At 40.1% G+C, this 13,756-nt stretch overlaps 1 protein-coding gene across 1 annotated transcript; it reads right to left on the bottom strand.

The window, feature by feature from the left end:
- Positions 1–5,894: 5,894 nt before the first annotated feature.
- LOC117992572 (trypsin beta-like) lies at positions 5,895–13,651 on the bottom strand. Its single transcript, XM_069505960.1, has 4 exons — positions 13,627–13,651; positions 9,571–9,766; positions 8,211–8,475; positions 5,895–6,167 (listed from the first exon to the last, which is right to left on the bottom strand). Exons 1-4 carry the CDS (start codon positions 13,649–13,651, stop codon positions 5,895–5,897), a joined length of 759 nt encoding a protein of 252 aa, XP_069362061.1.
- Positions 13,652–13,756: the final 105 nt, after the last annotated feature.

Raw genomic sequence — 13,756 nt, 5'->3', positions numbered from 1 at the left:
CATGGAGTTTCTCGACGGCGACGTGATCAAATCAGAAATGAGGAGATCCGTAGAAAAACTGGAGTACCTAGCTAAATGGGTTGAGAAGCTGAAGTGGCAATGGGCAGGGCACAAAAAAACCGATAGACTTTGGGGTCCCAAGCAGTGGCGTGCACAGGGTTTGAACCTAGGGTAAGCAGTAGGTTGCTAACTGCCTCAATAGCTCAACCGGTATAGGAGTGGACTGAAAACCGAAAGGTCGACGGTTCAAACCCCGCCCGTTGCACTATTGTCGTACCTACTCCTAGCACAAGCTTGACGCTTAATTGGAGAGGAAAGGGGAATATTAGTCATTTAAAAAATGGCTAATATTCTTAATAATAAAAAAAAAAAAAAATAAAAAAAAAAAAACTACCTATTTAATGACAGGTCATCATGAAAAATGAGCACTAAGCCATTTCAACTAGGGTAAGCAGTGCTTTTATGCCTCTATGATCTGCACGCCACTGGTCCCAAGGTGCTGGAAAGGACTTCGCACCGGAAGTCGCAGCGTTGGAAAACTCACTAGCTGGACGGACGACATCAGTCGAGACGCATTGCCATTCAGGCGGCGCAAGACCGTGGCGTGTGGAAATCCCTACAAGAGACCTATGACGTCTATCGGTTGATGATGATGATGATGATGATGACATATGAATTTTATTTTGCAGCAACCAATGATAAGCCATCAAGAAGTCCTCACTGCCCCCATAAGTTCCTGTGGCAGACGTGACGGCAACTTCTCGAACGCCTTCAATTCCACGGTGGACATACTTTGTGCCATTCCTCAAGCCAACGCTGCCCCCAACTATGATGTGGGAACACCCTGGCTCTTCAACGGCACCGTGACAGTGGGCATCGTTGGCGGAGTCAACACCGTTGGAGTTTACAATGTATGTATCATAAACATAGAGCCCCAGTAGCTCAACGGTTGAAGAGCGGCCTGAATTCTGAAAGGTCGGCGGTTCAAACACCAACCGTTGGACTATTGTCGTACGTACTCGTCGTACTCCTAGCACAAGCTTTACGCTTAGTTTTAGGGGAAAGGGGAATATTAGTCATGATTACCATGGCAAATATTCTTTAAAAAATGACGCCCCGCACACCCGCACAGCCCCCGCGCTAACCTGGTGCGGGCGAGCGCGGGTGACGTGCGAGTGTGCAGGGCGTCCCACCGCTTCAAACCTCGATTGCCAACTCAACCTGTCGCGTTCTTTACGTCATAGTCTACACTCTCACCGCCTGCTCTCCCGCTACTACACATGTGAAAGAAGTAGTACGGCCTAGACTCTAGTTAGAGTTCGAGTCCCAGGGTCAGAAATTCGGGCCAAACGTCTTTGCTTCCAAGAATTTTTTTCCGTAGCAACTTGGAGTTGGGAAGTATCGGCGATGACGCCCTCCTACCTCGGAGAGCACGTATTAGCCGTTGTTCATTCCTCTCCGATTGTATCGGATGGCCGTCCTGTGAGATTGATTTATTTTTTCTTTTTTCAAGGGACTGATCGCCGCAGACGTCGGGAAATACACCGAATGGATCATCGGCACTGTAAGTGGATGGTAATTAATGTTTATAAGTCAACTTTTTTTTAACGAATACTTATTGTTTTTTTTAAATAAAACTTTTAACTTATTTTTACACACTTGTGTTGTTTTATTTTCGTTTTTATCCATACTAATATCCATTTTAGCGTTTAAACTACCGTGAGTGATTTCCATCATAAATACTATCTGTCCCGGCTTTACTCACGTGTGTAGTCGACGTTAACCCGACTAGTTTCGAACCCATACGGGGTCCTTTTTCAAGGGAGTCCGTCCGCGCACGCGCCGCGGTTTTGACAACGGGCTCTACGGGCAGCGGCACGTGCGTCCCGCAGTCAAAACCGCGGCGCGTGCGCGGACGGACTCCCTTGAAAAAGGACCCCGTATGGGTTCGAAACTAGTCTGGCTAACGTCGACTACACACGTGAGTAAAGCCGGGACAGATAGTACTAATATCCATACTAATATTATAAATGCGAAAGTGTGTCTGTCGACTGTCTGCCTGCTAGCTTTTCACGGCCCAACAGTTTTACCGATTTTGAAGAAATTTGGTACAAAGTTAGTTTACATCCCGAGGAAGGACATAGGCTATTTTTTATCCCGGAAAATTAACAGTTCCCACGGGATTTTAAAAAAAACCTAAATCCATGCGGACAAAGTCGCGGGCATCACCTAGTCCTATATATGTTTAAGCGTAAGTCAGAAAAGCAGGTTAAATTTAACTAATTTTATAAGTTATTAAAATGTTCCCTCATATAAAGCTTGCACGTGGATATAGATCACAACGCGTAGAGGCTAATCGAGAGATTTAATCTTTATTATAACCTAACTGCAATATTAACTTGATTAGGGCACAATTGCTATTGTAACCACTTAATCAAAATATCGACCTAAACACAAAAGTATTTAATAGTCGTCGAGTCTCGAGTCGGAACGAGACTGCCTTGAAAACCTTCAAACACCGGCTATTTATACAAATCGATTCAAGATGGCTCCCCGCCACCGATCGCGTGACATCGGATGAGTCAAATATTGTCCAATTCATTAAACTAACTTCAATAAGCTAACATATGAAAGGGTATGGGTGATTATGTACTTATTTATAAAACGGTATTTGACAACTAGTCAAATCAGTAACTTTTTATCAAACGTCAAAACGCGCGCTTAGTACCTACCTATGCGAAATTCTATGAATTACCGGTGTGTGACGTCACAATCATTTGACGTGCTTTTTTAGTTTAATCGATAATATAAAATGGTTATTACACTTAAAACCAACAAAGGACGTGGATTTTAAGGTATTTTGGAAGACCCTCTATTTAATAATCACTGAGAAATAATTTATTTTTGATGTAGTCAAATACTCAATTATTTAGAAATTTCCTTGAAGATTCTATATCAATGACTGTGTAGAAAAAGCACTATCATAAAAGTTATAAATAAGTATTAAATAAGTATCCATGGTCATACTTAAACTTATCTAATAAAAACGTATCTTCATAATCGATTGTAATTTATTGCCATCATTTTATTCTATCAAGGCAATAGGCTACTTGACACTTTTTTTAAGTTGGTCTTAAATGGTTAATATTTGTCCTATTATATCAAAAAAATTAACACTATATTTTTTTGCGCCCTAAAAACCGTAAAACTTTAATTTAAAAATATATTTTTCTTAGCCACGTGAAAACACTGTCGGCCATGTTTGGCCGATAGATTATCTGTGCTCTGACGTCATGCATTTGTAAACAACAGCATAACCTCCCAAAGTTTAATAAACATGACTTCTATACTAGTTTACATGAAAAATATAGTAATTATCGTTATTGTATCATCCGAGAATGTAAAAAACGCATCGATAAAGACCACAGGAAAGTTGTGGATTAGAGTGCCCAGTGAAATAAATATACGTAACACGCAAAGACTTGCTTAAAGGGATCCTATCCTATATGACTAACGACTTCAACCCAAATTTATTTTTGCAAAGATCACTTTGTTGTAAGTCTTACTTAATAACTTATTCAATTTATAAAGAGAAAACGATATTTTTTTACGTTTACTATGAGTTTTTAGAAATATATAAAAACTAGCTTATGCTCGTGACTTCGCCCGCGTGGACTTCATAAATTTCAAACCTCCATTTAACCCACTCAGGGGTGGAATTTCAAAAAATCCTTTCCTAGTGGATACCCTTCTCTTTACCTACAAAGAACACACGCACAAAATTTCATGTATCTAGAACCAGCTGTTTAGATGTTTAGGCTGTGCGTTGATATATAAGTTAGTCAGGACTCTAAATTTTATATATATGGATACTACGTTAGTCCCCGCGTGACATAGGGATGACATTTCTTTGTTTACATATTAATGACGTCACATAATGGCTGACAGCGTTTTCTGCGTTTCAAATAAAAATAAAAACTGTATTTTTTTAAATTGGATTTATATATCCATCCTGCGTTTTTAATAATTGTTATTGATATATTTCGTTGTCTTAAGCAAAATACTATAATAAATAATCATTTATTGGACGGAATTAGATATGAGTCAAGTAGCCTATTTAGTGTAGGTATGTATTAAGTAGCAATTTGATAACGATTATCAAATTAATATGTTGAAAGTTGAAACATGAATTGGACCGCGGATTTTTTTAATCTTAATAATTATAAATAGCTACCTGATGTTGTCGCCGCGGTGCAAGACAGCATAAAATGTATATTTGTGAACATATAAATTTAAGTTTATTGTGTAAGCTAAAAAAATATATAATAATAGTAATAATTTTAAGTTAAGTTGTGAAACTGATTATTAAACTAAAAGATTAAATATCCTACAAATATAATGTATTAGAATAGCAGCACTGTCGTATCGTGACTTCCGTCAGAAACGGTGGTAGGTGATTGGATCCCGCCAAAAAGACGTAGGCACGAGTTTAAGTGGGTTTCTCTGTCGATGGCCTGTTGTACCGTGTCGCCACGCTATTGGATCCCACCAAAAGGGCAATACGTGATTGGGTGACCAAAAAGCAATAGTGGGGCGCGGCGGCGCGAGATGGCATAAAAATGATAATTAAGAACTTTGAGAAATCAGGCCGTTTTCAGTAGTTCAGTACCGTTTTCAGTAGTCAGTAGACAAACTTGAGCTTTAAAACAAGGCGTTTAAGTTTAAGTGCCTTGTTTTAAAGCTCAAGTTTGTCTACACTTCTACAGCCAGCGCTCCAAGCGGAAACATTGCGAAATTAAAATCAGTGGCATTGAATATTTGACTTCAATTCAAGGCTGTTTAGGTTCATTCTATTTTGATGTTAATGTGTTTGGACTCTCGAATTCTAGCAACGTTTGGTGAGACGTAAAACCTTATACTAGGGGTACAGTATAGTGTAGTTAAAACATAAAAACATATGTTTTATAGGAATTTATTCAAAGTAAGTAAGTAATTTACAGTTGCAGTTAATTAAATATGAACATTAACAAGAATATTAGCCATTTTAAATGACTAATATTCCCCTTTCCTCTCCAATTAAGCGTCAACTGGAGCTGAACTTAATGTTACAACAAAATATAGAAAGATTAATTCTGCGGCCTAAAACAGCATGTGGCAGTCTGTTTCATGCCGCGACAACAACGTTTTTGGCAGCAGTGGCGTGCACATGGTTCAAAGCCAGGGTAAGCAGTAGTTAGGAAGGTACCTACTTACATTGAGTATTAAGCTATTTCAACTAGGGTAACTATTTCTTGGGTAAGCAGTGTTTTTATGCCTCTATGAGCTGCACGCCACTGCTTGGCAGTGGTCCGACCGTCGACGATGAACGAGAAACAAGTAGAAATAGAAACTTAAACGAGTTGGCGATCAGCGGGAAGCGAGTGTGTAGTTTCGATAGTTTCGTCGCCGGGCTATAAGCGTGTGTGCAAATGCGACGAGCGATTACTCGCGCCATGTGCAAACCTGCGCGCGCGTTACACTAATTGTTCAAGCGAGCGAGCATCGCTGAACGAATATCGCTGAGCGAGTTTATGTTTGAAAGTTCGTCGCTCAGCGACAAAACTAGTAAAACGAGTCGTTTCCGGCAGTGTGAACCAAACCAAATTCGAGAGTCGAAATACTTCCGCGTTACAGTAAAATGGACCTAAACAGCCTTGAATTGAAGTCAATGCCACTGATTTTAATTTCTCAATGTTTCCGCTTGGAGCGCTGGCTGTAGAAGTGTAGACAAACTTGAGTTTTAAAACAAGGCAATTAAGATCCAGTTTACTGTAACGGGGAAGTATTTCGACTCTCGAATTTGGTTTGGTTTGGTGAGACGTAAAATCTTGTACTACGGGTACTGGCATAAAGCTTTAGCGAGCCACGTTGATTATCCAATTGGTGTAGGCTGCGACGGCAGTGGCGAAGCATGCACGCCCGGATCCAGTTTCAAACGAATTGTACCAGGGAGTGATTCCCACAGTGATGTTCGCCCAAATCCAGGGACTACCGGGATCGCCGGTGAGCAAGGCAGGGGCGCTCGGGTAAGCCGTCATGATGTTGGATGAACTGTTGAACCAGTGGGTGTTGTTCGATGGTAGTACGAAGGTGGTGACTGAAGCGCTGCTGAGGGCGTTGTTTGTATCCTGCGGACAAAATATGTGTATCTTACGCTCCACAAAGTTTCGGTGATTTATAGGATACTAGCTGATGGCCGCGACTTCGTACGCGTGGATTTACATTTTTCAAAATTCCGCGGGAACTCTTTGATTTTCCGAGATAAAAAGTAGCCTATGTGTTAAACATCTATCTCCATTCTAAATTTCATCCAAATCCGTTCAGCCGTTTTTGCGTGATTGAGTAACAAATATCCAAACATCCACACTTTCACATTTGTAATATTAGTAGGAAATAGGGTATTTGTTGTCGCCACGATGCAAGACAGATTATATTATGCGCATAATAACATGTATAATGTATATTTTTTAACATCTAAGTTTAATTTTATTGTCAAAGTTTAAATGATATGAAATTAATAGGCTAGTTGACACTTTTTTTAAGTAGGTCTTAAATGGTTAATATTTGTCCTATTAGATCAAAAAAATTAACACTATATTTTTTTGCGCCCTAAAAACCGTAAAACTTTAATTTAAAAATATATTTTTCTTAGACAGGTGAAAACACTGTCGGCCATGTTTGGCCGATAGATTATCTGTGCTCTGACGTCATGCATTTGTAAACAACAGCATAACCTCCCAAAGTTTAATAAACATGACTTCTATACTAGTTTACATGGAAAATATAGTAATTATCGTTATTGTATCATCCGAGAATGTAAAAACGCATGGATAAAGACCACAGGAAAGTTGCGGATTAGAGTGCCCAGTGAAATAAATATACGCAACACGATCCTATATGTTACACCCACACCCACCAAATTTCATGTATCTAGGACCAGCTGGTTAGATGTTTAGGCTGTGCGTTGATATATAAGTTAGTCAGGACTTTAAATTTTATATATATGGATACTACGTTAGTCCACGCGTGACATAGGGATGACATTTCTTTGTTTACATATTGAATGACGTCACATCATGGCTGACAGCGTTTTCTGCGTTTGAAATAAAAATAAAAACTGTATTTTTTAAAATTGGATTTATATATCCATCCTGCGTTTTTAATAATTGTTATTGATATATTTCGTTGTCTTAAGCAAAATACTATAATAAATAATCATTTATTGGACGAAATTAGATATGAGTCAAGTAGCCTATTGGTAAACCTAAGATTTATGAAGAGGGCAGCACTGTTGTATCATGCTGCCCAGCTATTGGATCCCGATAAAATCAGTGGTGAAAGAGACATGGGTAAGTGGGGCGTCACGAGGCAACATAATAAGAACTTTAGAAGTCAGGACTAGTGGTGTTTGGTTGGTCAGAGAGTGAAGTTACTTACCTGTAGTAATTTTGTGTGTTGTAGTGATAGTTGTGAGAATAAGTGCCAATGTAAAGTTAAATAAGTAACAAAGTATTATGAAATTCGTCTGATTATTACACTTTTCTGGTGTTAATACTTGTATTATTTCCGTTTCTTTCATATTTCAGAGTGTGCTCAGGAACTTTTCGATCTTATGCCCCTTTACTTTTTTATTACCGCACCGCAAGACGTTTTTTTTTAATTGAGATAGCGAGCAAACGAGCAGGTGGGTCACCTGATGTTAAGTGATTACCGCCGCCCATGAACATTTGCAGCACCAGAGGAACCGCTGATGCGTTGCCGGCTTTTTAGGAATTTGTTGGTCCGCCCCTTGAATAAGCCCATGTTGTAATCTAGTAGGAACACCGCCGCGCCGATGGGAGTTGATTCCACAGTTTGCATGTGCGTGGAAAGAAGGATCTGGCACAACGGACGGTCGAAGTGCACCAGACGCGCAGGTGGTGAGGATGAAATTGCTTACGGAGGCGTGCGGTGCGGTTGTAGAAAAAAGGAGGGTGGAATGAGGTGAAAAAGTGTTCAGAGCATTCCCCATTATAAAGGCGATAGAACACGCATAGAGAGCTTACGTCTCCTTTGCACGAAACGTTTTGCGTCATCATTCCTCATACGCATGGCTAAGGTATGGAATACTCTTCCGCGATCTGTGTTTCCTACAATTAAATTACAACCCGGGTTTTTTTAAATTAACTTACATTGTACGAATTCCAGCCCAATTGGCTGAGTCTGATTCCCGACGGTACGACAGAACCCTGTTGCAGGATGGGCGAAGGTCGAATGAGGTGGGTGAAGAACAGGCGATCGCTCAGCCTCACAACGGAGATGTCGTGGGTGAAGGTTGGTCGGTCGGTGTCGTTCCTCTCGAAGTTGTACTCTCTGTCGACGTAGTTGATGGCGCCGCCAACCTGGCGGTAGTTGGCTCCGCTGCGGATGCGTCGATACAGCGGCCCAGGGTACATGCTGAAATGACGTTTAGTTGACCGAGCGGACCGAGGTCTCTGAGTCTACTTGAGTGAAATCGCACTTTTCTGTCTGTCCGTTTGTCGTGTGTCGGGTGACGTCTAGCCCCCAAGGGGGGAGAGTGAGCATAAGGGACAAGGAAAAGACAAAATAATTTGTAGGGAGTGAAGAAGGCGCCCCGGGAAAATGCCAAGAGCAAGTACCGAACGGGCGCCCTCCCGCGATTCGGCCCATATAACCGAGAGGTTGGTGGGGCCATGGGAGGTGGAGGGTTGTCCGTTTGTCAGAGCCTCATAACTTTTGAATTACCGAATCTAATTACTTCAGATTTAAATATAACTAGCTGCCCCGGCAAACTTCGTACCGCCTAACAGTCGATTCAAATTTTTAAAATTTTTCACTCCGTAATAACCATCCTCGTACTTCAAGGAATATTATAAAAAAAGAATTAGCGAAATCAGTTCAGCTGTTCTCGAGATTTGCGATCAGCAACACATTCAGCGATTCATTTTTATATATAGAGATAGATATGTAAACTGATGGCCAGACCAGACCAGATCAGACCGGAAATTTAGAAATAATAAAACTTCAAATTTCCTCTGCCGGGAATCGAACACGAGACCACCCACTAATAAGATCACAGCGCTCACCACTGCGCCAGGGAGGTCGTCAGACCCGTGCTTGGAAGTTTGCTGGCGATGCTGGCTTTCGACGACCTCCCTGGCGCAGTGGCAAGCGGTGTGTTCTTGTTAGTCCCGGTAGTGGTGGTTCCGGGTTCGATTCCCGGCAGGGGTTTGGAATGTAATAATTTCCTAATTTCTGGTCTGGACTGGTGGAAGGATTCGGCCGTGGCTAGTTACCGTCTTACCGGCAAAACCGTACCGCCAAGCAATTTAGCGTTCCGGTACGATGCCGTGTAGAAATCAAAGGGGTATGGGTTTAATAAATAAAAAAACTGCCATACCCCTTCCAGGTTAGCCCGCATCCATCTTAGATTGCATCATCACTTACCACCAGGTGAGATTGCAGTCAAAGGCTATCTTGTATCTGAATAAAAAAATGATGATAGCTGCTCGCCGAATGCAAAAATCTTACATTCCAGAGAAGCAGGTTGCAGCAGACATTATATACAGTTCATTGAGGATAGTTCCAGCACATATCTGCATCCAGGCGAAGTTGTCGTACACGTCCACCTGCACAACCGTGGGGTACCTCTGGAGGACCGTAGGCTGCTTGGTCACTTTGTGTGCTGCAACCGCCACGTCTTCCAGCCGGAAAGTCGATGCTACACCTGTAAAATACATAAAATAGTCTTGAAGTTGACTGAAAATTAAGAAATTTCATCTTTTTAGGGTTCCGTAGCTTAAAAGGAAAAACGGAACCCTTATATGATGACTTTATTGTCTGTCTTTCTGAATGTCTATCTGTCTGTCTATCTGTCTGTCAATCTGTCAAGAAACCTACAGGGTACTTCCCGTTGACTTCATGAATCATGAAATTTGGCAAGTAGGCAGGTCTTATAGCAGACATAAGAGAAAAAAATCTGAAAACTGTGAATTTAGGGTCACACAAAAAAAATAAACTGTGGTCATTAACTAATAATTAGTACTTATTTTCAATTTTCGAAGTCACATAACTATATCAAGTGAAGTATCAAAATGAAAGGGCATCAAAAGTTTTGAATTATCGTGCAAAATGTCGAAAACATACGACTGTAGTACGGAACCCTCGGTTTTTATTAGGGTTTTTGAGTCCCACATAACCGCTCTTGTGCGGAATGCGTAATTGCATTTTTACCATTATAGTCTGTACCCGAAGGGTGCCAAAGTGACCCTATTGCTAAGCTTCCGCTTCCCGTCTGTCCGTCCGTCTGTTCGTCTTTCCGTTCTTCTGTCCATCCCTAGGTATGTCTGTCAGCGGGCTATATCTATTATCTCATGAACCGTGTAATAGGTAGAGTTGAAATTTTCACAGATACCGTCATAATCTATGAACCCAATGTCCGTCATAATCTATGAACCCAATGTCAAAGGGGTTTCAATGAAGTAGGTAAGTAATTTATAAAATATGATACAACATGTATGTCTCCTCTCAGAGTGAAAAGGGTTTAGGCCATAGTCCGCCACGCCGCGCTGGCCCAATTCAGATTGGCAGACTTCACACACATGAACATGAAGAAGGATATGGAGAATTCTCAGGCATGCAGGACGCAGGTTTTCACGATGTTTTCCTTCACCGTTCAGGCAAGTGATATTTAATTGTTTTGAAAACGCACACAACTCCGCAAAGTTAGTCGGCCTGGCATCGAATCGAACCCCCGACCTCCGATTTAGGAGGCGGATGTCCTAACCACTTGGCTATCACAGATCTTAGCTCAGTAATATAAATATAATGAAATTTATTTATAATGATCACGATAGTTTAAACGCTAAACTGATTTAAAAAAAATTTTTGTTACCTGAGAAAAGAGTTAAGCTCAAAATAAGGATTGCCACCATGTTTAATATTGTGAATTGTTTCACGTTCACTAAATATAAGTACAGACAGATATTATTTAGAATAAATATAACACCGGGACGGATGTTATTTAGAATAAATATAAGTATTATGACTTTACATCGCTAGCTTATATACTATTCAATTTTATTTTATCATAAGTAATCTTAGAATGTAATTCCTTAACAACGCTTTTCTAGGTATAAAATCGACTGCCATCAAGTTAGTATCAGTAGATTATGATTTTTAAGAAATTGTGGCCTTATTTTATAATCCATTTTTAGGGTTCCGTAGCCAAATAGCAAAAAACGGAACCCTTATAGATTCGTCATGTCTGTCTGTCTGTCTGCCCGTCCGTATGTCACATCCACTTTTTCCGAAACTATAAGAACTATAGTGTTGAAACTTGGTGAGTAGATGTATTCTGTGAACCACATTAAGATTTTCACACAAAAATAGAAAAAAGCAATAAATTTTGGGGGTATACAGTTTAGAATTGAAACTCAATTTTTTTTTTATCAAACCCATACGTGTGGGGTACCCATACGTGTGGGGTACCCATACGTGTGGGGTATCTATGAATAGGTCTTCAAAAATGATATTGAGGTTTTTAATATAATTTTTTTCTAAACTGAATAGTTTGCGCGAGAGACACTTCCAAAGTGGTAAAATGTTTAAGTGGTAAATAAATTTTGGTGAGATTGCAGTCAAGGGCTAACTTGTATCTGAATTTTAAAAAAAAATGTGTCCCCCCCCCCCCTGTAACTTCTAAAATAAGAGATTGATAAAACTAAAAAAAATATATAGCAAAAATTTCAGCGTCCTGCATCGTGTGTTAACGCATACGATGCAAGATATTATGCTGAACTGTACACCCATTTGGGGTGGTGTCACAGATGAAAATGTTACATTTGTACTTTAGCACAGTAAATAAAACCGTTTTTTTGGTCAACCTCGCACTAAATTTCCGATCCAATTTCTTTTTTTTAGGGTTTCGTACCTCAAAAGGAAAAACGGAACCCTTATAGGATCACTTTGTTGTCTGTCTGTCAAGAAAGCTACAGGGTACTTCCCGTTGACCTAGAATCATGAAATTTGGCAGGTAGGTAGGTCTTATAGCTGATATTTGGGGAAAAATCTGAAAACCGTGAATTTAGGGTTAGATCACTCAAAAAAAATTAAATTGTGGTCATGAACTAATAATTAGTATTTTCAACTTTCGAAGTGAGTGACTATATCAAGTGGGGTATCATATGAAAATTCTTCACCTGTACATTCTAAAACAGATTTTTATTTATTTTTATGCTTCATAGTTTTTGAATTATCGTGCAATAAAATACGACTGTAGTACGGAACCCTCATTGCGCGAGTCTGACTCGCACTTGGCCGGTTTCTTAGGTTAAGGGTCACCTACTGACCATAAAATCACAAAATGCTGACAGATCCAGGTGGAGCTTCGATCGCAATCTTAAAGGAAAGTTTTTTCCTGATATCTCGAAAACTATCCACTTTAGGGTAAAAATTATAAAAATTATTATTGTAGAAAATAAAATTTTGCATCTTTGTTTCCTGTCAACTTTTTTGTAAAACTTACCGTTTACGATTTATGGCCGATTTAATGAACCGGTTTTTCTAATATTTTAAAAGTTATCGGCCGACGAAACTCTTATGGGTTGAATTTTCAAAAATCCTTCTTAGCGGATGCTACGTCATAATAGATAGCTATCTGCATTCTGCATGCCGAATTTCAGCCTGATCCGTCCAGTAGTTTAAGATGTGCGTTGATAGATCAGTCAGTCAGTCAGTCACTTTTTCATTTTATATATTTAAGATATCAGTATGGACTATGGAATATCGATCTTTAGAATCTACCAGATTAAATGAATGTTCCTAAGCTGCAACAAGGAATATCAGATAAAATTTTATAACATCGATATGTCACTATAGATAAGTACCTATATTCTATGCAAATTGTTTAGAATTTAAATGATCAGTGTAAATTATGATTTATATTAAGTACTTACTATTATTAAAATAAAGTGTATTTTTGGTTTTTTGACGGCGCAATTTAAAATGAAAATACTTTTGATACTTATCGTGTCACATTTAGGAGGTAAATATACTTCTATTTTCACTCTTGTAAAGTTCTTCTTCATGCTGGGTGTGAGCAGACTAAAGCTGCTTTTAGGGCTCCGTACCCAAAGGGTGCCAGTGGGACCCTATTTAGTACTAAGCCCCCGCTATCTGTCCGTCTATCTATCAGTCTATCAGCGGACTGTATCTCATGAACAAGCCACCACCACCCATGGCCCCACCAACCTTGCGGTTATATGGGCCGAATAACGGACATCCATTCGGTGCTTGCTCGATGGCTCTTTCCCGGAGCGCCTTATTGACTCCCTACAGTTCTTTTCTATCTGCTTCTATTTTTTTTTTTTTAAAAAAAGTTCACTCTCCCCATTCTGGGGCAGACGTCACAGATACGGGAGATTCCCGTCGCCGATCGTGGTGTCTCCTATTACCCACATCATCTTCTGTTACCCACATCACCTCCTGTTACCCACATCCTCTCCTGTTACCCACATCATCTTCTGTTACCCACATCATCTCCTGTTACCCACATCCTCTCCTGTTACCCACATCATCTCCTGTTACCCACATCATCTCCTGTTACCCACATGATCTCCTGTTACCCACATCATCTCCTGTTACCCACATCATCTCCTGTTACCCACATCATCTCCTGTTACCCACATCATCTCCTGTTACCCACATCCTCTCCTGT

The sequence above is a fragment of the Maniola hyperantus genome, chromosome 21 (genome assembly GCF_902806685.2).
Source record: "Maniola hyperantus chromosome 21, iAphHyp1.2, whole genome shotgun sequence".
Classification (NCBI taxonomy): Eukaryota; Metazoa; Arthropoda; class Insecta; order Lepidoptera; family Nymphalidae; genus Maniola; species Maniola hyperantus.
Note: the sequence above shows the minus strand (reverse complement) of the source record. Positions and strands in the feature narration are given on the sequence as shown.

What these genes read in the sequence shown, in the direction of transcription:
- LOC117992572 (XM_069505960.1), bottom strand. Translation starts at nt 13,651, where the DNA reads ATGTGGGTAACAGGAGATGATGTGG. An exon ending in GCAACCTGCTTCTCTGGAAT is followed by an intron (nt 8,476 to 9,570) that starts GTAAGATTTTTG and finishes ACGTCATTTCAG; the next exon opens with CATGTACCCTGGGCCGCTGT. An exon ending in TGGGCTGGAATTCGTACAAT is followed by an intron (nt 6,168 to 8,210) that starts GTAAGTTAATTT and finishes TTTTGTCCGCAG; the next exon opens with GATACAAACAACGCCCTCAG.